At 36.3% G+C, this 23,131-nt stretch overlaps 2 protein-coding genes across 5 annotated transcripts in view; both read left to right on the top strand.

Moving 5' to 3' along the window:
- Positions 1-7,259, top strand: part of dennd5a (DENN/MADD domain containing 5A) — a 67,406-nt gene extending 60,147 nt beyond the window's left edge. For all 4 annotated transcript variants that reach the window (XM_048186209.1, XM_048186208.1, XM_048186211.1 and 1 more), the window contains 9 exons: positions 52-180; positions 510-631; positions 2,037-2,182; positions 2,327-2,445; positions 2,521-2,699; positions 2,810-2,892; positions 2,988-3,111; positions 4,864-5,032; positions 6,635-7,259. In XM_048186209.1, the coding sequence (XP_048042166.1) occupies positions 52-180; positions 510-631; positions 2,037-2,182; positions 2,327-2,445; positions 2,521-2,699; positions 2,810-2,892; positions 2,988-3,111; positions 4,864-5,032; positions 6,635-6,818 (1,255 nt within the window). In that variant the 3' untranslated portion in view covers positions 6,819-7,259. The remainder of the gene's footprint in view (positions 1-51; positions 181-509; positions 632-2,036; positions 2,183-2,326; positions 2,446-2,520; positions 2,700-2,809; positions 2,893-2,987; positions 3,112-4,863; positions 5,033-6,634) is intronic.
- A 3,223-nt stretch (positions 7,260-10,482) lies between these two features.
- Positions 10,483-16,841, top strand: sinhcafl (SIN3-HDAC complex associated factor, like). The gene is made up of 6 exons (XM_048186207.1): positions 10,483-10,632; positions 11,786-11,924; positions 13,447-13,546; positions 13,629-13,743; positions 15,817-15,967; positions 16,048-16,841. Exons 1-6 carry the CDS (start codon positions 10,521-10,523, stop codon positions 16,223-16,225), a joined length of 795 nt encoding a protein of 264 aa, XP_048042164.1. The 5' UTR covers positions 10,483-10,520; the 3' UTR covers positions 16,226-16,841.
- The last annotated feature ends 6,290 nt before the right edge of the window (positions 16,842-23,131 follow it).

Below are 23,131 nucleotides of genomic sequence, written 5' to 3'. Positions count from 1 at the left end.
TGTTATCAGTATCTATCCCGTGACCATAATTCACTGTCTGTCATTCTTCAGGCACATCCAGAACATCAGTGAGATCAAGACAGATGTTGGGAAGGCCAGGGCATGGGTGCGTCTCTCCATGGAGAAGAAACTGCTGTCCAGACACCTGAAACAACTGCTGTCAGACCATGAGCTCACCAAGTAAGACTATTGACTAGTTCTTTAGTGACATAAAAGGCACTGTCATAAATAAGATGTACTGTAGACGAACGCTTGGATGTCAGACAGTTAAAATGTAAGAAAAAAAATAAGGCTCCATTAAAAATGAAGTGGGTTTTTTATTATTAATGGGCATTGAACCGTTAAGTGGCTCATGCTCAGTAAAGAATTCTTCATGGTGTCCTCTTCTGACCTGAAATGCATTTGAATTCATTTTCTTCAGGTTCTTATGCATGCAATTAACTTCCTGTTAAAGCTTTTGTTTAAATTTGCACTGTATGATTTCACGTGTTTGGTTGTTTTTTTTGAAGGAAACTCTATAAGCGCTATGCTTTCCTGCGCTGTGATGATGAGAAGGAGCAGTTCCTCTACCATCTCCTCTCTTTCAACGCTGTGGACTACTTCTGCTTTACCAATGTCTTCACCACAATTAGTAAGAGGCATCAATCTCACATTGCACACACAGTATACCATTAAGCTTTTGCAGTTGAGAGTAACACGTAGGGCTGACTGATTGAGTTTACAAAAAATAGATATACTCTAGTTCAGTCATGAATCTGATAGGTCCTTTACATGCAATCTGCTAGCAACCACATTGTTTACTACATCGCACAAGCTGATTGGCCTCTACTGATTCTGCAGCCAATGAGATTTCTTGCTCAACATTTAAATAGTCTGGTTCAGGGTTTGCTGTAGGCTGGTCCTGCCGTGCTATCAGAGTTTCTCTGAACCCCTCCACCTCCCCAGCTCCACCTGCTTAGATCTGCTACGGGATTTGTCTATCTATGCAGCATGCTCTTACATGCTCACAGCAGCATGTCTGTGTATCTATTAGCAGTAGTAAGTCCATACTTGCTCTGTAGCAGCAGCAGCGTAGCAGATTTAGGCCCCTATCATACATCCGGCGCAATGCGGCGCCAGGCGCGATGCAACTGTTTTTAGCTAGTTTCAGCCCGACGCAGTTACATTTTCATGTCCAGGGCCACGTTGTTTAAATAGCAAATGCACTCGCGCCCATCTGTTCGCCCACCGGCGTGCTGGTCTGAAAATGAGGTGTGTTCAGGTGCATTGTTGGCGTGTTGCTATTTTGAGGCAACTGAAAATGACTGCGCCATTGACCAACTGAAACCTGGTCTAAAGTCAATGGTGCAGTATTTTTTTTTTTTAAAAGGGCACATTAGTAATATGGGCCTATAGTTGGGGGTGCACAACATGCGTACAATGTAGAAGATTATTATTGTGTACATAAAGATAAAAATGCCTACATGTCATAATGGATAGTCATTTCATGTATCAGAATTACCTATTTGCAGTAATGACGAATATAATTGGCTAATTATTTGACCAATCATGGCATTACACACGTGTATTTAAACTGATTCGTCAGGTTTAGGGAGTCTATATTCCGCCATGTAAATAGTGAATATACCATGGTGCGAGCGCATCTGGCTTTTAAAGGGATTGGGAGATGAGACTCTGATTGGTTTATTGCACATTGCACTCAAAACACACCCATGACTCATTAAGAGGCTAGGTACAACTCTTTTGGACCATGTGCCTCGGGCACCGACCATTTTTTCCATCGTTGAACTAGCAAAAGTGGATTCGGACACCGCCTAAGTGCACCTGCACTTCAGACCATTTGCTTAGATTGTTAAAATAGGGCCCTTAGTCTGCCAAGACCAAATACATTAACAGCATTATATCCATTAACATACTAAAATTATTCAGAGAGTTGTCAAGATTTAACTATATTTTGCAACATATCTGAAATCTTTCTTCTTTGTTTAATCATTTTTAGACCAAACAGAAATGACAATCTTTGTTGTTGTTCACAGTGATACCATACCATGTGGTCATCATCCCCAGTAAGAAACTCGGTGGCTCGATGTTTACGGCCAACCCCTGGGTGTGCGTCTCAGGAGAACTAGCTGAGACCGGGGTCCTGCAGGTCCCCAAAAACACTCTGGAGATTACGTTCGAGGTGACAAACCTACATTCTTTTGCCCACTACCCTGGTTTATCAATATATATTGCAGTATTTTTAAGCACAATGCTAGATATTGACTATTGAAAACCCCTATATTGGTCGAGGTTTGTTGTATAACTCTGTTTGTACTTTGCGCAGTGCCAGAACCTAGGGAAGCTGACCACCATACAGATGGGCCATGATAACTCAGGGCTGTATGCTAAGTGGCTAGTGGAGTGCGTAATGGTCCGCAATGGGATCACAGGGCACACTTACAAGTGAGTACTAAGATTTTAGTAACACCATAATCGCATTATTCATTATCAGTCCCTTAACTGACTGTCGTTGTGTAGGTTTCCGTGTGGCCGTTGGCTGGGTAAAGGAGTGGATGATGGCAGCTTGGAGAGGATACTGGTGGGCGAATTGGTGACTAACACAGAGAACGAGGAGAGAATGTGCCGGACTCCTCCAATGCAGCAATCCCCCGGGATGATGCGTAGATTTGTCACCATTTCGCCAAACAGCAAACCAAGTGTGTACTTGGAAATCTCATAAAAGTCAAAAGCCACATCTTAATAACTGCTTAATAACTGGAGGATATTGCTGTTGTCTCAAGCATGTTTCCCATTGTGTGCCCACTAGAGTTAAACACGGGCCAGATCCAGGAAGGTGTGGGAGAGGCGATCAATGGTATCGTCAAACACTTCCATAAGCCAGAAAAAGAGGTAAAGTATTTTTTTTCTCTGTGAAAACAGCGGAAAGGAGAAATGTGGATGAAATCAGCACATATTGATGATGTTTCTTCATTCTTCTGTTGTAGAGAGGAAGCCTCACACTGCTTTTGTGTGGAGAGTATGGATTAGTATGGGCTCTAGAGCAGGTGTTCCAGCATGGATTCAAGTCGCCGCGCCTTTTCAAGAACGTCTTCATTTGGGACTTTCTAGGTAACAAATACTGTTACATTCCAGAAAATATTTTTTCTTATTAGGGGTTCAGTTGCGTAGCACTGTAACCCTATTGTAATTGTTCAAATTTCCCAGGATCAGCATTCTCCCTTATAAGTGTCGGGCAGACCAAATTGTAAGTTGTAGAGACTTGAAACTTTGAGGGCTGGTAGTACTCATACGCCACCAAGGCTCACCCTGATCTGCCTGATGGGGGCGATACAGCAGTGAAAAGTACAAAATGGCTCAGAACTCCTAAACACGTGTCTTATATCGTTGGAATCCTTGGCTCATGCCTCAGATTCACAAATTTTTCGGGTATTTTGGATTTTTTGAAAAAACTACTTTTGCAAACTAGTCCTAGGTTTTTGACCTGATCGGAACCAAACCAGTGCAACGTGATTCTCTGGGGTCTGATTGTCAATAGTTATCCAAAAAAAGTTGAAATTCCTATTCACGATCCCTAAAGGCCACCAAAATGTTCAAGGTGGGTGGAGCCACTTTTACTAAAATGGCTATAACTCGTGAACGGAATGAGATATTTTCATCAAACTCAGCGCACCTATGTAAGAGCTCATTCTGTGGTCGCGTGAAAAGGTGAAAATGGCTATAACTACTTCACCATTAATCCTATCGACTTGAAAACTGGCATGCAGTGTCTTCGTCCGAAGGGCCACGACTGTCGACAAGGACATTGGTGTATCTCAAAAAACATGTCCACCATCGGCCAATTAATTTGAGCAGCTTTCAGACAAGGTTAACGGAGGCCGATTGGAACGAAACTCATTGGGCCTATTTGACTCACGGCCTTAGAAATCGGCCACCGGGGGGCGCCTTGACATTTTTCAAGTGCGTAAAGGATTGTATATCATGCAATTAAAAAAGCTCTATATACCATATATTTCCTATAGTAATTTGTCTGTATTTGCTGTAAATGGTCTTTTCCATCTATGATCGAGATGGTTACAGGCTTGCTAATTAAAACATTATACCTTTTTACGCATGTGCTTGAAGACCTTAAAGCGCTTGAACGCCGAAAATTGCTGCTCGCAGCTATATTTATTAGTAGTGTTTGTTAATTTCTCATACTTAGTGTTAGTTTTTTAGTGTTTTAGTGTTTTTAGTGTTAGTTTTTTTGTATTATTAGACATCATTAGGTGTTTTTCATACTGTATACTCTGTATTTACTGCATAGTTTGGTCAAGAGCCGCCCACTTAGACAGGAAGAGCAGCTTGTCTGACATGTAAAGGGATCAATTGCAGTTTGTTTTGCTTATATGTAGTTAAATGTTTTTTTTTTAAATAAATAAATTATTCTGCAAAAATGCATTAAATTGATCAAAAGTGACAGTACAGATATGAATAATATTACAAAGAATTACTTTCAAATAAATGCTGTTCTTGTGAACTTTTCTATTCATCAAAGAATCCTAAAAAAGTATATCATGGTTTCCACAAAAATGTTAAGCAGCTTTTTTCAACATTGATTATAATAATCATAAATGTTTCTTGAGCAGCAAATCAGCATATTAGAATGATTTCTGAAGGATCATGTGACACTGAAGACTGGAATAATGATGAAAGCTCTTACTCCTGGAGGTTTCTAATAAACAGCCAGTCAGATTTAATCAAAGTACACTGAGGAAGTGCGTCAGACGGTTATAACATTAAATCCTACTGGGAACATGAATGATACCTCAGAATGTTGCAAATTATCCTAAATCCTCCTGTTTATATTCTGTATTACCACAGAAAAATCACAGGTTTACTTCGAGAGTGCGGAACAGAGTCAGATGACCCAGGACGAGAACTGGCAGATGAGAGTGCGTCATTTCTGCCATTTCATGCGCGCCATCAACAGCACACCCAGAAACATCGGCAAAGACGGAAAGTTTCAGATGCTCGTGTGTCTCGGGGCCAGGTTGGTCATTGAATTTTTTAATAAGTATTTCTGAATTTAGAATTTTAATGTGTGCCCATATTATGCTCCATTACAAGTTCATAACTATTGTTTTGGAAGCGTTGATCATTGTAGCCAATCACAGACGTATCTGTTGAGTGTGTGAACACAACGGCCAATCAGAGGTGTTTAAGAATCCACTCAACAGCGCTCAAAATGCTAGGGGGAAATTCTGGTATCGTCAATGTTAAGTTCGTTGACGAATAATTTACACCATAATTTTCGTCAACGACATTTTTTCACAGACGAAAACGAGACGATGACTAAATAAAAATGCGTTTTGAATGACTAAAACTATGACTAAAATCCACTCTTATTTTCATCAACGAATAAAAACGAGACGAAAATGAAAGAGAGGGACGATTTGGGAAGATATCCAGTCAGGACTGCTGTGTGGAAGATGCGCACATTTGAAGTGTAACGTGCTGATCTAACCGCAGGAAACGCGGAGCTGTTGCGCCCTCTACAGGCTCGCGCAGCAGCACATCAGATGAATCGATCAATGAATAGCGCAAATTAATGCCAAGCAATTGCTTATAAGCTAATGTTGATGAATTATGACAATGTTTACTACACAATGTTTATATGGTAATATGTTTTAAACGGTTGTAAGAATGCATATTTAATCTCCCTCATCTGAATTTAAAGGATTAGTTCACTTCTGAATGAAAATTTTCTGATAATTTACTCACCCACCTGTGATCGAAGATGTTCATATCCTCCTTTCTTCAGTCGAAAAGAAATTTAAGGTTTTTGATGAAAACATTCCAGGATTGTTCTTCTTATTTTTTTTTTTATTTGAAAGTGGACTAATCCTTTAAATGAGCAGCCTGCTACAGTGCAGACCGCAGACATTTCAGAATAAGAGTCACAGTGTATTTCGGGATGGTTTATAATTATTATTTTTTCCTGGTCATTATTGTTATTTTGTTTACACAACAAACTATTTAATTTAATTAATTTCTATTTAATTCATAGTAAACTACTGTATCTTCTGTCACAGGAAGGAAAGACTAAGAACATTATTTGACACATTATTCTATATATTTTACAAGTATAAGGATTATTATAGTTAAACCTAAAACCATAAAAAACTTCATTACTTGAAATAAACGTTAACTGAAATAAAAAATAAAAAACTATAATGACATTTAAAAGCAAAAACTAAGAGACTCAAACACAAAAAATTACAAATTTTTTTAACTAAAATTACAATGAAAGCAGAAAAACTAAAAATCTAATCTAATAATTTTTTTTTTTTTTTTTTAACAAACCTCAATGATAAGTGTGTCAATCCCTGACAAGTACTGAATTGAGCTCTCTTTCATGTCTTTTTGCACTTAAACGGTCAAAAACCATCCATTTTGGCAAGTAAAGTACAGCTGGTTATCTTAAATGAACATTATATATCAGATATCAGTGTATTGGATCTGTGTATTGTTAGAGAAATGCTTACTTAATGCATTACAATTGAGCTAAATTAGTCAAAAGACTATGACTAAAACTAAATCAAAATTTGCTGTCAAAATGAACACTGCACCCATGTTGTCTTTCTGCTTGCAGAGATCACCTGCTGCACCACTGGATCGCGCTCCTTGCCGAGTGTCCAATCACAGCACAGATGTACGAGGACACGGCGCTCTTAAAGGACCATTCTCTGGTGAACTCTCTGATTCGAGTGTTACAGACTCTGCAGGAATTCAATATCACTCTGGAGGCCTCTCTCGTCAAAGGGATCGGGATCTAACGCCGCCTGAATATACAACTAACAGATCAGCGGGGACCATGGACTAACTTTTTTTTTTTACACGGAGAGACTTGAACAAAAGGACTTAACCTGGCTTACGTTAAAGCTACTGTCATGTTTGCCATATATTAAGTGCAATGAGCCTTTTCAAGCGTGTCATAATTTTTATCAACTGACATTCAAATATGTCCTCTATTTTGATCCATACTTTTCCGGAAAGGTGAAAACTCCCAACCCCGTGCTATACCGTTTTATTGAAAGCTCAATATTTTTTGTTGTTGTTGTGGACTGCTGACAATGGCTATATTTAAAAGGGAAACGTGTAAGAAAAACTGTTATTATATTTTCAGAGAAGAACAGTGTTATTTTGATATGTGTCGGGTTGCTTGCTCTGTGCTCTAATCTAATCCATACTGTCACAATGCAGAGTTTGAAGCAAATAATGTAGAAGTATGCTTTATAAGTACAACTTGTGGGGAATTCATATTTTTACTTAAAAAAAAAAAAAAAAAGAAAAGAAAAGAAAGGAAAGATAAGAAAAATGGAAACATTTTTTTTGTAACAGTGCCAGGGGCTTGTGTGATTTCCCTCCAAATGCAAATCAGTTTAAAGGGACAGTCCACCCCCAAAATTACACTACCGGTCAAATTATTTTCAAATGTTTTTTAAAGATTTCTCTTCTGCTCACATTTATTTGATTAGAAATACTGCAAAAACAGTAATATTGTGAAATATTATTACAGTTTAAAATAAATGTGTTCTATTTTAATATTCATTTTAAAATATAATTTATTCCTGTGATGCAAAGCTGAATTTTCAGCATCATTACTCCAGTTTTCAGTGTCACATGATCTTTGCCATATGTTGAAAACAGTTTTTTCTGCTTAATGTGTTTGTGGAAACCATGATAATTAAGATTAAAGATATTAAACAGCAAAAACAGTTTCCAACATCAGTGATATGATGAAAATTGAGCAGCAAATCATCATATTAGAAAGATTTCTGAAGGATCATGTGACACTGAAGACAGCAGTAACGATGCTGAAAATTCAGCTTTGCATCACAGGAATAAATTACTTTTTTTTTTTTTTTTTAAATATTAAGAAAACAGTTATCTTAGATTGCAATAATATTTCACAATATTACTATTTTTTTCTGTATTTCTGATCAAATAAATGCAGCCTTGGTAAACAGAAGAGACTTGATTCAAAAACATTTAAAAATCTTAATTATTCCAAACAATTAGTCATCATTTACTCGCCCTCATGTCATTCCAAACGCACTTTCTTTCTTCCCCATACAATGAAAGTGAATGGTGACCACAGTGTTCATTAAATGGGAAAAGAGCAGCTTGGACTTTCATCTAAATATCTCCATTTGCGTTCCATGCAGGAAAAGTGTGAACTGTCTCCTTAAGCTCATTATGATCCCCTAAAATAATAGATACGACTCCTTAAAGTGACGTCCTAACATATTTTATGAGAGAGATTAAGGATAGCATTAACGTTTCATCCTTTCAAAGTACCGTAACGCTCCCCATCTCTTCAGCCCTCAGGTCTCGACCGTGGCCGACTCTAATGCCATATTTAAAGTAGAATTAAATTGCGGCACAGATGCTGTGTTTGTGTCCCTAGTTAAACCCCAGCAGCCCCTCTGTTTCTGCTATGCAATATTTACAGCTCCAAGATTTTATTGAATATTGATAAAATATTCACCTGTTTTTAGCGTGTAGCATCATTTGTAGGATATTCCTGGGAGAAGCACATTAAAGGCTGATATTCATGTGCCAATTTCATGGTGACTGTTCTGGTTCCTCTTCAAACACAGCTGGCATGAGCATTCTGGGAGGTTTTTTTTTTTCTTCTTTTCTTGTGTTTTATCTCTTGATACATTTATAGACAAAGCAGTGTAATGTAGTGTTAAATATTGAACAACTGTGTACAGTGTATAAAATGTATTAAAGGTGACAATTCAATATGGTTATGATGCTTCTGTCCGTTTTTAAAATGATGCGAGCGACTTTCAGCAAGATTTGATTTGATTAAAATGTATATCTTTGCTGTACAATCGATGAGTATTTTAAATGAAATATTTCCATGTCATTTGACCAGTTTAAGCTGTTTTTCTATTATAATTATGTATCAGACTTTAATACCCTTATTGTTTAAATGGTTAGTTCACCCAAAAATGAAAATAATGTCATTAATTAATCACCTTCATGTCGTTCCACACCCGTAAGACCTTCGTTCATCTTCAGAACACAAATTAAGATATTTTTGATGAAATCTGATGGCTCAGTGAGGCCTCTGATTGAGAATCTCAAGATCCATAAAGTGATGGATTTCAAAACACTGCTTCAGAGCTTTACGGATCGAATCAGTGATTCTGAGCACCAAAGTCACGTGATTTCAGCAGTTTGATAGGAGATCCGAATCACTGATTCGATTCGTAAAGCTCTGAAGCAGTGTTTTGAAATCGGCCCATATAGATATTGTTGAAAAGTCGTTATTTTGTTGTTTTTTTGGCGCACAAAAATTATTCTCGTCGCTTTATAATATTAATATTGAACCACTGAACTCACATGAACCGTTTAAATATGTTTTCAGTACCTTTATGGTTCTTGAGATTTACATGAAGGTGAGTAATAAATTACATTATTTTCATTTTTGGGTGAACTAACCATTTAATAACCATATTAACTGAGAGACTACATTAAAAAATTTTGTAGTACTAAAAAGGTAGTTAAAAATGTAAAAAAAAAAAACTAAAAAATATAGATCTCTCATTATTGAACTTTATATATAATACATAATATCTACTTTCTTTTTAAGCAATTTAAAATATATATATGGTCATGAACTTCAACTTTAACGAAATGCACTAAAAATATATATTTAAAATAAACTTGATGAATGATATTAAAAAAAAATAAGAAATTAATGGACATACCAGGTGAAAAAAATATTATAGTAATTTATAGTAAATATAGTGTTTTTGAAGTACTATAAGTACTTGAATTAATTTATTGTGGTAATTCTATAGTTGCTGTGATAATAGAACAACTATAGTAATATAAACAAATTACCCAATATTGTACTAAGTTTTCTGCAACTATAGGGAATATTATACTACAATATGCACTACAGTTTACTGTAGTAAAAACTAAAGTACACTACAGTATTTATAACAGTTCACAATAGTTAATACTACAGAATTCTGTAGCATTCATTACAAAGTGTAAATACTATAAAATATACAGTATACTACAATTTACTATAGTATGGTTCAAAAACACTATAGTATTTTTTCACCTTGGATATTATGGACCCATTTTAAGACTAAAAAATGTATACTTGTTCTATAATGCTGTTATATGTGTTTAGGATTAAAGCCTTGCAAACTGCTGAAAGACATAATAAAACCACATTATAGAGAACATTATATTTCAGCGTGTCGAATAACCTAATATCATATAATATACGATACAAACAGTCCCGTATTTCACGCATTATCTGGGAATCGACTCCATTCACACGCATTCAAGTCAGAACAAGAACAATACGTGCGGAACGTTTGCGTACTTCCCCGGATGCAACATTCTTAAATGGCCAAGAAGGGGAGCGCAGTGATTGGTTGAGTTAGTGTTTAAACTTGGCGTCTATGCTCCTTATATGGTCTTCCTCCGACAAACCCCTTTACTCAATGTTTGTACGCAGGCCCCGCCCCCACCATTCATCTGTGTTTCTGTGTGTGGCCGTAGTAAGGCATGCGCAGTACAGACGAGTAAAACGGACGGAATTCAAAGTTTCTGACGGTAAGTCCTTTGTTATTGTTGCGAACTAACTACACGAATGTAGCATTTCGTTTCAACCGTGTGTACTGATAGTGTCGGAGTGCGTTACGCGGTGTTTGTGTAATGTTAGTGCGTTTACAGCGCGGTTATTTACATCAACAATGGGGCTTTGCGCGCGTGGATGTGGAGCGTGGCATGGTCGCGTGCTAACGGGCTAGCTGTTATTGTTAATGGGACGCGCGTTTTGGCGCTCTCTCACTGTGTGAAAGTTTAGATAAACGATTGCATTCAAACCGTATTTTAACTTTAATATCATCCGTGTGTTGTTTAGAAACAACTTCATAAACATTGATTTAGGAAACGCGTGTAAATGTTAATTTACGACACATCTCCGTGTGCGTTAGCTTTCTTCTTTTGGTTTCCATGGATGCAAATATGGTGCGAACGAACTAATGAAAATATAAATATGTCATGTTAGACACAATAATTATTTTGTAATGTGTGTAGTCTTTGTGAACGAGTCGTATCATGTTTGATGTGTTTTTTCAAGCGTTTTCATATAGTTATATTATGAATATACGTCGTTTAAGATGTTAATATTTTTATTCCAGGTGTTTTAAGTGTGTTTTCTCGCAAAACCCGAGAACAGGCGCCCATTTAATTGTACTTTCGATTTTACAACTCCGCCTGTTTCACCAGCGTCACACCTTGTCAAAATTCCCAAAGGAATTATTATTATTATTATTTGGAGCGAATGCAACTAAATGGGAATAAAATGGGAATTTCGGGTTGTCCAGACTTGATTTCTTAGTGGATTCCTGTTTAAAATAGGTTCCCAGTTAGGTATAAACTCCATTATTATTCTTTCTAGGATTTTCCAAATGGCATATTTCAGTGCACACATGCTGCTGTTGTTTATTTCTCTCGTGCGAGTGTTAAAGGTGTCTGCAGAGAAAGGCTTTTGTCATAAATCAAAAGTAGGTCATTGCAGCAGACGAGACGGATTCAAAGCAAACACGCTTCTTTCATTCCAGACGCACCGCTTGTGATTCTGCGTTTTTTGCGTAACTTATGGTCAAGTTCAAGAGCTGAATCCCTGTGACCGCCCCTCCAGTGCCCCGCGCAAACTGCGCAGGAGACCTTTGTGTTAATGACGCTCTCCATTCATTTCTAGAGCCCGTGAAGATGTTCGGCTTCCATAAATCCAAGATTTACCGCAGTAACGAGGGTTGCTGTATTTGCAAAACCAAGTCGTCGAGTTCTCGGTTCACTGACAGCAGCAGATATGAGGAAAACTTCAGACTCTGCTTCGGGTAAGTGTTTATCTCTGCTTGCATCCCAAAAAAATCCAATGGAATTTCAATCACAATTTTTGATCCTAATTGGATAAACCGAAAATCCTCTTGGAATTAAATGATATCATACTGGATAGCTTTCATTTTTAATTTGGGAGCTTAAAGCTTTGTAACAACAATTTTTTTTTTTTTTTTAAATAAATAAATGTAATTTTACTGTTTATTAATGTTTTTACTCGACATTTGTGCAGTTTTTGGAGGATTTATCATATTTTTTAAATTTATATAAATATATTTTTTATACAAAAACAGCTTTTTATGTAAAATTCACTTTATAAAAGACTCACATTTCTATCTTTTATTCATGGGGATAACATGGATAATTTGACATGACCTTTTTTTTTGGAAAATGCAGTTTTAAAAGTAAATTATCACTTTTACCAGTAAATTCTGCAGAGCTCCACTATTTTCTATGTGACTGACTGAAAGACATCTTTTCACAAGTTTTTTTTTTTTTTCAGTTGGATTTATATCTACATATTATGAAATCATAATTACAATAATAAAAGCTACTTTTTGTCAAAGTTTAGTATTTTTTGTAATGAAAAATCTGTTTTTCCAATATTGTTACATTATGATGTTACTTAGAAGATTGACAAAATTCATCCTCAAAATCAACATTTTTGAAAAACTTTTTTTTTTTTTTCAGTACAAAAAAAATGCTAAACTTTGACAAAGTAATTTTATTGTCATAATTGTGATTTCATAATATGTAGCTATAAATCCAACTGAAAAATACTTGGGAAAAGATGTCTTTCAGTCAGTCAAACAGCAAATAGTGGAGCTCTGCAGCATCTACTGGTAAAAGTGATAATTTTTTGCTTTCAAAACTGCATTTTTCAAAAGATGGACAAAAATCTTACACTAAACCATGTCAAATTATCCATGTTATCCCCATGAATGAAAGTTAGAAATCTGGGCCTTTTATAAAGTGAATTTTACATAAAAAGCTGTTTTTGTATTAAAAACCTACTCAACTAAATATTTTATTTATTTATATAAATTTTAAAATATAGGAAAAATCCTTCAAAAACTGCACAAATATGAAATAAAAACATTAATAAACAGAGTAAAATTACATTTGTTTTTTTTAAAAAAAAACAATTATTTTGTTACAAAATTACATTTTGTTGCCTGGGGTCTCTGGAGACCCCAAAGACCCTGAGTGTGACTTTTTTATTTTTTTTTTTTTTCTACACTAACATAAAAACAAGATCTCACTCCAATTTATTTTTTTTTTAAATTTGTATTTCACTATCTAGAAAGTGTTAACAACTGTACAAAGTTTCATGTCATTTGGACAAAAAAAAAAATATTTTTTTATTTTAGCAAACGTTGTTTGGGGTCTAACCTTTAGAAGGTTAAAAAAAGAGAAATTTCATTAGGATTTGTTTTTGTGATAATGGGTAATAAAATTCCAGTCATATATTGATGTGTTTAAAAATCAGTTCTGTCATTCATATTGCAATATGTTTCATAGTCTGTCAGAGGATCGGGTTGGAGACATCTGCAACGCTTGTGTGCTTCTGGTAAAACGCTGGAAGAAATTACCACACGGATCAAAGAAGAACTGGAACCATGTAAGGGACTGTTTTCTTGTTTTCACTGGAATCATCCCTTTCATTCCAGACATTTTGAGAATAATTTTGTTTCCCTCCCAAGGTGGTGGATGCGAGGGCAGGACCTGGATTCAAGCTGACCAAACCCAAGAAAGTCAAAAATAGTGATGGAAAGAAAAAAAGTAAACTGAAAAGGCTTCATAAATTCAAAAGACAAAGTGAGTCGCACTTTTGCAAAACAGTTTTGTTTTTGTTTTGTTTTTTAAACATTGCATGTGCAGTTTAATGTTTTATTGCCAACACAGTAATTTTCATAATTTTGCGTTTTGGTGAATTGATGGCTAATTTGTATGATCTTGTTTGTATGTTTTCATGCAATTTGCTTATGCCCCAGTGAGTTATGTTTAGGGGTGGATCTTCATTAGTTTTTTTTTAGTTTTTTAATTTTTTTAAAGGGATAGTTTACCCTAAAATGAAAAAAGGTCATTTACTCAGTCTGGTGTTGTTTCTAATGCTGTAAAAAGTTTGGCCGTTGATGTTCTGTGCACAACGTGAGCGTTCGTGAGACACTATTAGTGCCGCAGTTCACTCCGACCCGCCCAGAAAAGACACAGAAGTTGTGAGAAATGAAGATTAATAAAAACGCAACATGAAATAAAATCCTTGTACTTTTTTCTAATATATATTGGTGAATATATTTGTTTGTCGTAACAAGAAGTTGCGTTCACATCAGTCAACTGTTACTGTCATCAGAGATATTCAACTCGGTGTACACGGATACTTTTTGGGGATTTCTAGGTGTTATTTTCCATTTTTGCATGTTTATGTATCTTGATTTCTCACAGTTTGTGTGCTTTTTCTGGGCGAGACGGAGTGAACTGCGGCGCTAACAGAGTCTTACAATTGCGCAGTTGAGCACAGAAGATCAACGGCCAAATTCAGGATTTTCATTAAAAACTACATTAAATTTTGGTTGGTTTTTCACCAAACACTATCGAATACCTCTGGAACCACTTGACACATGGGGTCAATCAATTATTTAAAAAAAAAAAAAAGCGAATAATTTTTCTGTGATTAATTGCACCTAACATTAATCCCTTAACTGTCACTTGCCGCCGTTTTTATATTTAATGCCTTTTTTCATGTCACACATTAATCATCATAAATTAAAATAAGTTATCATTCGAAAGCTTAAATAACTCAGCATTCATTCTGTGAACTGTTTTGAAATTGGACAATGCGTTTCCATGGAAACGGTACTTTAAATCCTTTTAGGGCTCCTCCCCCTAGTGGGCGTTGTCATGTTTCATATTACAAAATTTACTTTAACTACTTTCTAGTCAACTTATCTAGTCTTGACGCATATCGTCGGAAAGGTCTGAATCTCAAGCTTACATAATTGGCATCTGTTTTGTGATAGAAGTGATATTTGGACAGAAATGTATTAATTTGTTACAGGAGAATGCATCAATTTCAATGGCATGTAGGTGACACCTGGTGGCTATTTTTGGTACATTGCATAAACAAAATCTCATGGGAACTTCAATTTTTGTGATATCAACTTCAAATTTGGAACACAACTTGGTTAGACATATGGCTTTGGTTTTATATAAATCTTAGAGTAAAAAAATATTTCTTAAAATATATTTTATATTAAATAAACTTTTAGTACAGTACATTTGATTTACAGTAAATGTAAACTTCTATAACTTTTTCATAATTTCATTTTTTTTTAAATGCCTTCACTTCAGCAACAATCTGAATCTATCCTGAAGCATTCTTGAATTGCAACAATTTAATTTTGGATAGTGCGTTTTCACGTTTATGCACAAAAATGGGGGTGACAGTTAAGGGGTTAAAGAGCTTTTAATATATTATTATATTGTAATTCACATTTAATCTCCAAATTAATGTAGAAACAACATAAAGATAGTATATTTTAAATATTTAACACTGTGCTTACAAGGATACTCGACAAAGGCATAATTTTCTAAACGCTATCTCACGACCAATTTTACGAGGTGGCTAAATTGTATGAATTCGTACAACCTCACTTGTACGAATTCATACGATTTGTAGGTTTAGGGGTGGAATTAGGGGTAGGTCATTCGTACGAGTTCATACAAATTTGGCAACTCGTAAAATGCCTATAATTTAGCAAAAAACGTACGGGGAAAAAATCTTGATGCTGGTCGCTATTCACTGCCGGTATATGGACAAGTGCGAGTGGGACATTTTTATTGAGAATTTCTCCTTGAAATGTTAATATGTTTGCTGTCATGTCTTCACAGATTCAGATGCCCACAGCACCACATCCAGCATGTCTCCCTCTCAGTCTCCCAGCCACAGTAATCAATCCGATGACGGCTCAGACATTGAGACCAAACAGAGGCGTCCTAACCCGTCTGGGTTCTCCTTTCTCGACCTGTCCTACTGGAAGAGGTATTCTTCTCCTCCGGTTTACCAATGCCTGTTGACATCCTAGCGGTCGAGCCGTGAATAACGCCATCCTTGTGTTTCAGGCAAAAGGTGTGCTGTGGGATTGTCTACAAGGGGCGTTTCGGTGAGGTGATCATCGATCCTCGTCTCTTCAAGCCCTGCTGTAACAAGAAGCGCCCAGCTCTGGCATCCTCCCCGGACTCTCAGATCTCTCAAACACTTCCTTCCCCTCTTCCAGAGGACCTGAAGGAGGCATGGTGATCCAACTATCGTACCCTTCAAACTGTCTCGTTGAGGCCCTCATAGCTTTGTCTCCAGTGGTAGACTCTGATATCTTCCCTTTGTTAGATAACTGTGTATGAGTTGAGTTTTCCCATTGCTTTTGAATTATTTTTTTATGACTCTTTTGTAAAATGTAAGTTTTGTACCTTTTTTTTTATATAACAGAAAAGGAGAAAAATTTGGGCATTAGGACATATTTATAGGTCTGAGTTAGGAAATTTAATGTAATCCTTTTTTTTTTTATTACTGTAAATTTTTTTTGGAGTTACCAGTGTTTTGTAAATATAATCTTATTTTCCATACCAGTGCACCAAAAGACTTCTATTTGGCATTTAGTTTCACGGGTTACAGATGAATAATGTAAAGTGCTATATCTGTACTTTTAAGCAAATACAATGTTTTACCTTGCGGTCTTCTGCTCTGTTAAATCACACACATGCATTTACTGAGAAGATTTCTTTGGGCACAATATTCACAATGTGAATTCACCTCAGCTTTTGATCTGTAATATGGACACATGCTTGTAAAATCTTTTTTTTTTCTTTCTTTTTTTTTCTGGTTTGGCATAAAGATGTTTCTCGATATTTAAAATACGGTTACGGGTTTGTAAATCTTTAAAACCAAGATGCAAAAATACATTATCTCAGAGTATTTAAACGGTTATCATTTACACAATGGCATATGAAAGCATGCATAATGTACTTGTAGGCATGATCAGTTTTATGACTGTTGGTGATGTTTGTGTGTTTGTTATTGTTGTATGAGAGTGTTATAATACAGAAAGTAAGAGATATTACTGATGAATATCCGACCAGGCTTTACACTGTTTTTAACCACGTTTTTCCATGTCTCAATATTGTACACTAAAGGTAATCAAAGATGAAATTGTACAGTCTTTCAGCCTTGATGTATTGACTGCAGCCTTTTGTTTGTTTGTTTGTTTTAATTGTTGCCATTTGGATTAATCAAAAATGTTGATGTGACACAAAAGCCTCTTTTTGTGGTTAAAAAAAAAAAAAAAAAATTTGGTTTTGGCTCTGAAGTTTAGCAAGATTGTAGAGTTTAAGAATTTGGTTTGGTGGTTTTCGGTTGTATTTCAGTGTATTTGAATGAATGTTTGTTTTTATTCACCAGCAATACGTTGTCAACATTAATGTTGACTTAACGCTCTCGCTCTTAAAATGCGTGAGAGCGAATACAAGATGTCGATAAATTTCAGGGAAAAATGTTTTTGAATATTAATGTGGCACATTCTCAGTCAATGTGCCTTACCAGAGATTTAGCTGATCATTTCATTACGTTAATTTGTCATTTTTTTTTTAACTTATGCTATTTATTCAAAGCTGTCTGTACAATTAATGCTGTAAAGAAGTTTTCGTGCACTTTCTTTTTTATACTTTTTGTAATATGTTACCATTGATAAAATTTTGTATCAATTTTCCTCACATTGGTATTTTCATAAAACTTTTGAAGTAAGTGTTTGTCTTGTTTGTCTGTTTTTGGTAGTCTTCAATATTTATTTTTTAAATTGGGGGAAATGAAGAAGAGAGAGGGATCCATGGAATCAGAAAAATTGTGCCTTTGAATGCATGAAAAGATTAATTTTTACAGAATACCATCTGTTCATAATATAAAGCGACCGTGTCTCTTCAGACGTGGCGGCGAGACACCCCAGGTGAATAGGGTAAAAAAATTAACTAATAGATATCACCATACTACCCCAGGTGATTGATTACATTAAAAATCGCAAACATTTTTTGTATTACAAGTTTTCTAAAATGTTATGTTTAAATATGCAAATGAGGCGTTATCTAATTAAATATGTGCTAATTTGCATACATTTCTAGAACAAAAATCTGAATACTGGATGGCGTTAGGTTCAAAATTCTCATTTAATTTTTTGGACATATTAAATTCAAAGGTTTTTACAGAGGGAATTTTGGATATCTCTTTTTATCACTCCATAAATCAGAAAATACTATCAACAGCCAGAAAAAAATATATATTTTCACCATTTTTTTTAGGAATAAAATGTATAAAATCAGGCAAATTATATATCAACAAATCCCTCTGTAAAAACCTTCAGAATATAGATAGGAATAAAACTGTAAAGTTTGGTGTATATAAGTTCTGCTGAAGTTGAGATTTCTGACACAGAGTAGGAGAAAAAAACTCATTTAGAGAAAACGGCCTTTAAAGATATTTACTGTAATTGAAATCTATAGACGCAAATAGATAAAGTGCTATAAAATATACACTTAAAAGTGTATTTTGGATGTTTTCTTTCCACCAGTCTGAAAAAACTCAAAATTGACAGGTGCCTGAAAAAACAGTGTTTTTGCCTGTAGTGTCTCCCCTTAAACCACTCAATATTAGTTTTACAATCTCTTTATGAACTTTTTGAAGCGTTAAAGTGGTAGTTGCGTAGCTGTCAATGGAGGGAGAGAAATTGCTCAGATTTCATCAAAAAGATCTTCATTTGTGTTCCGAAGATGAATGAAAGTCTTACGGGGTTGGAACTACATGAGGGTAATTAAAGACAGAATTTTATTTTTGGGTGAACTATCCCTTTAAAGCATGAATTTGGTAGATCTACATAGTCACATATGCAGTTCATACGGGGCATAATGCATTAGACCAAGTTAAAGCATTACATATTTATACCTATAACATTTAACATACACAACATTTAAACCTATAACATTTTATAATTCTGTTTTTGTTTTCCTCAATTCGGACTTTATAACTCGACCCAGATCTCGATATCACAATTCTGAGGGGGAAAACTTGCGGGATATACTCGCCAATTCTGAGGGGAAAAGGCAGAATATCGAGTTTAAATCTTGCCTTTCTCCTCAGAATCGTTAGCTAAACTCGGAATTACGAGAAAAAAAATATGAATTGTGAGATATTAACTTTTTATTTTTTTTCCGTGGCTTCCATGGACTGTCACTCATTTCTGCCACCAGGTTTTTGTGCTCCGCCCACAAAACACGTCATTGCTGTTTGCAAACATTTTCTGAAATGGACGTTCCCAAATATTAATTGTGCTTTCTGAACACTAGGCGGCGCCAAAATTACACCTATGAATGAACGGTTAGAGACCGCAGTAAAGATAGTTTGCGGTTCGATATTCAGATTTCTTTTGGCTATAAATACGCAGCGCGCTGTCATAGACATAGATAATTCTCCGTGATTTGTGAATTAAGGTGACGCTGTCCTTTGGGCCGAAATCAGTTTTTTTTTTCGTAGCGACTCTTAATTTTATAATGGATATAGCTCCAAATGTTGGACACTTAGAGGAATGAAACCGGTGTCATCTTCACCAGCTTGATCTGTGAATTTTTTCACAGCAAAGCTCTTGTCCGTAAACCCCTTGGTAAGTCCGCCAGTAAGGAATGTGAAAGAAAGGCGTTCTTCATGTTTATCATCTATTACCAATAAACACACAGACTGCTGGAATAAAAGAACATTGTATTAGGTCGAGCTCGATTTGTGAAAACTTTCACAATAGCATTTTATCTCATGGCCGTGTTTCTCTTTGCTCTGCCCCCCGTTTTTTTTTTTTTTTTTGTATAATATGGTATATAAGTATATATATATATATGTATAAATGACTTTATATATATATATAAATGACCTTTATATATATAGGTATAGGTGTTTATATATATAAAACGTCACTAATATCACTATTTTGGTCTGTGAAAACTTTCACAGTTGAGTTTTGGTCAGCTGACCCTTCCCAGGGTCACTAACTTTGCTATTCTGATCTGTGAAAACTTTCACAGTTCAGTACGGGTCAGCTGACCCTTCCCAGGGTCACTAATATCACTATTTTGATCTGTGAAAACTTTCACAGTTCAGTACGGGTCAGCTGACCCTTCCCAGGGTCACTAATATCGCTATTCTGATCTGTGAAAACTTTCACAGTTGAGTTTTGGTCAGCTGACCCTTCCCTGGGTCACTAACTTTGCTATTCTGATCTGTGAAAACTTTCACAGTTCAGTACGGGTCAGCTGACCCTTCCCAGGGTCACTAATATCACTATTTTGATCTGTGAAAACTTTCACAGTTCAGTACGGGTCAGCTGACCCTTCCCAGGGTCACTAATATCGCTATTCTGATCTGTGAAAACTTTCACAGTTGAGTTTTAGTCAGCTGACCCTTCCCAGGGTCACTAATATCACTATTTTGATCTGTGAAAACTTTCACAGTTCAGTACGGGTCAGCTGACCCATCCCTGGGTCACTAACTTTGCTATTCTGATCTGTGAAAACTTTCACAGTTCAGTACGGGTCAGCTGACCCTTCCCAGGGTCACTAATATCACTATTTTGATCTGTGAAAACTTTCACAGTTCAGTACGGGTCAGCTGACCCTTCCCTGGGTCACTAATATCGCTATTCTGATCTGTGAAAACTTTCACAGTTGAGTTTTGGTCAGCTGACCCTTCCCTGGGTCACTAACTTTGCTATTCTGATCTGTGAAAACTTTCACAGTTGAGTTTTAGTCAGCTGACCCTTCCCTGGGTCACTAACTTTGCTATTCTGATCTGTGAAAACTTTCACAGTTCAGTACGGGTCAGCTGACCCTTCCCAGGGTCACTAATATCGCTATTCTGATCTGTGAAAACTTTCACAGTTGAGTTTTAGTCAGCTGACCCTTCCCAGGGTCACTAATATCACTATTTTGATCTGTGAAAACTTTCACAGTTCAGTACGGGTCAGCTGACCCATCCCTGGGTCACTAACTTTGCTATTCTGATCTGTGAAAACTTTCACAGTTCAGTACGGGTCAGCTGACCCTTCCCAGGGTCACTAATATCACTATTTTGATCTGTGAAAACTTTCACAGTTCAGTACGGGTCAGCTGACCCTTCCCTGGGTCACTAATATCGCTATTCTGATCTGTGAAAACTTTCACAGTTGAGTTTTAGTCAGCTGACCCTTCCCTGGGTCACTAACTTTGCTATTCTGATCTGTGAAAACTTTCACAGTTCAGTACGGGTCAGCTGACCCTTCCCAGGGTCACTAATATCGCTATTCTGATCTGTGAAAACTTTCACAGTTGAGTTTTGGTCAGCTGACCCTTCCCAGGGTCACTAATATCGCTATTCTGATCTGTGAAAACTTTCACAGTTGAGTTTTAGTCAGCTGACCCTTCCCTGGGTCACTAACTTTGCTATTCTGATCTGTGAAAACTTTCACAGTTCAGTACGGGTCAGCTGACCCTTCTCTGGGTCACTAATATCACTATTTTGATCTGTGAAAACTTTCACAGTTCAGTACGGGTCAGCTGACCCTTCCCTGGGTCACTAACATCGCTATTCTGATCTGTGAAAACTTTCACAGTTGAGTTTTGGTCAGCTGACCCTTCCCTGGGTCACTAACTTTGCTATTCTGATCTGTGAAAACTTTCACAGTTCAGTACGGGTCAGCTGACCCTTCCCAGGGTCACTAATATCACTATTTTGATCTGTGAAAACTTTCACAGTTCAGTACGGGTCAGCTGACCCTTCCCTGGGTCACTAACATCGCTATTCTGATCTGTGAAAACTTTCACAGTTCAGTAAGGGTCAGCTGACCCTTCCCTGGGTCACTAATATCACTATTCTGATCTGTGAAAACTTTCACAGTTCAGTACGGGTGAGGTAATCCATCCCAGAGTCATGTTAGTGACCCAGGGAAGGGTCAGCTGACCAAAACTCAACAGTGAAAGTTTTCACAGATCAGAATAGTGATGTTACTGATCCAGGGAAGTATAATAAACTATCTTTACTGCGGTGAACTAGAGTCCTTATATATTAGTGCTGTGCTCTCCTATTACAGTTTTTCTCAGTCGCTTTGGCACATTTTACAGATCAAAACTGAAATTCTCAAAACTACTTGTTCAACCACCACATCATCTAGTCACTTGTGCACATCATAAAAGCAGTTTCTCATTCTTTTGAACAAATTGCAAATGCTTTAGTACATTCAGGCAATTGTCTGCTATTTACTACATTATCAACTGCTAATGTCATGTTGCTCAAAATGTGTTATATGGTTCAATATATTTAATGCATCATTGCTGAATAAAAGTATTAATTTTAATCTTACCCCTCAAAACATCTAGTAATTAGTTCATCGCACAAGTCATTAAATGCAAAATGGTTGACCTAGTTATCATAATTTGTCAAGTATATTATCTACTTTTGTAAATGTGTCCTGAATTGATTAATTTTGCAGGTGAATCCTGAATTTCACTAATGTATTCAGGGGAATGTAAAGCATTAGATCAACCAATGACACAACCAGTTCTCTAAAGCAGCTCAAAGATGCATGTCATGAATCTTCAACTGGAAAGCATATAGACAGAGTACAACACAAGAGTTTCAATTTCTGATAATGGAAGAACAGGGTCAACAGCTGGGAAGAAGAAGAAGAGAGAGGATGTGTGGTAGAAGGGAGGCAAAACAGAGGAAGAGGTAGATAAGGCAAAGGGCGTAGGCACGTTTCTAGTGAAATAAGGACCACTATTGTAAACAGTGTTCTCATTCATGACCTTACAATGGCTTATGCGGGTCTAAATGTGCAGCCGAACGTTTGGAGAAAAACCTTTTCCTCAATCATTCAAGCATTTTGTAAACATAACAGGTATGTATTTCAGCAATGTGCACTGTACTCTAATATGGTATGCATGCTGTAATGGTTTCATTCAGGTAAATTGTAAGGATGATTTGAGAAATTTACCAAAGCAACTGAGAAAAACTGTAAAGTTTCTGATTGTTCTTTTTTTTTTTTTTTTTTAAGAGCAACGACCACCAAATATGATGGGCCCCCTGCCAAAAATATAAAGACCCATTTAACCTACTGTATATATGTAATAAAACGCACACAATAAA

The sequence above is a fragment of the Megalobrama amblycephala genome, linkage group LG3 (assembly GCF_018812025.1).
Source record: "Megalobrama amblycephala isolate DHTTF-2021 linkage group LG3, ASM1881202v1, whole genome shotgun sequence".
Lineage (NCBI taxonomy): Eukaryota > Metazoa > Chordata > Actinopteri > Cypriniformes > Xenocyprididae > Megalobrama > Megalobrama amblycephala.
This window is presented reverse-complemented; position numbering and strand designations above follow the sequence as displayed.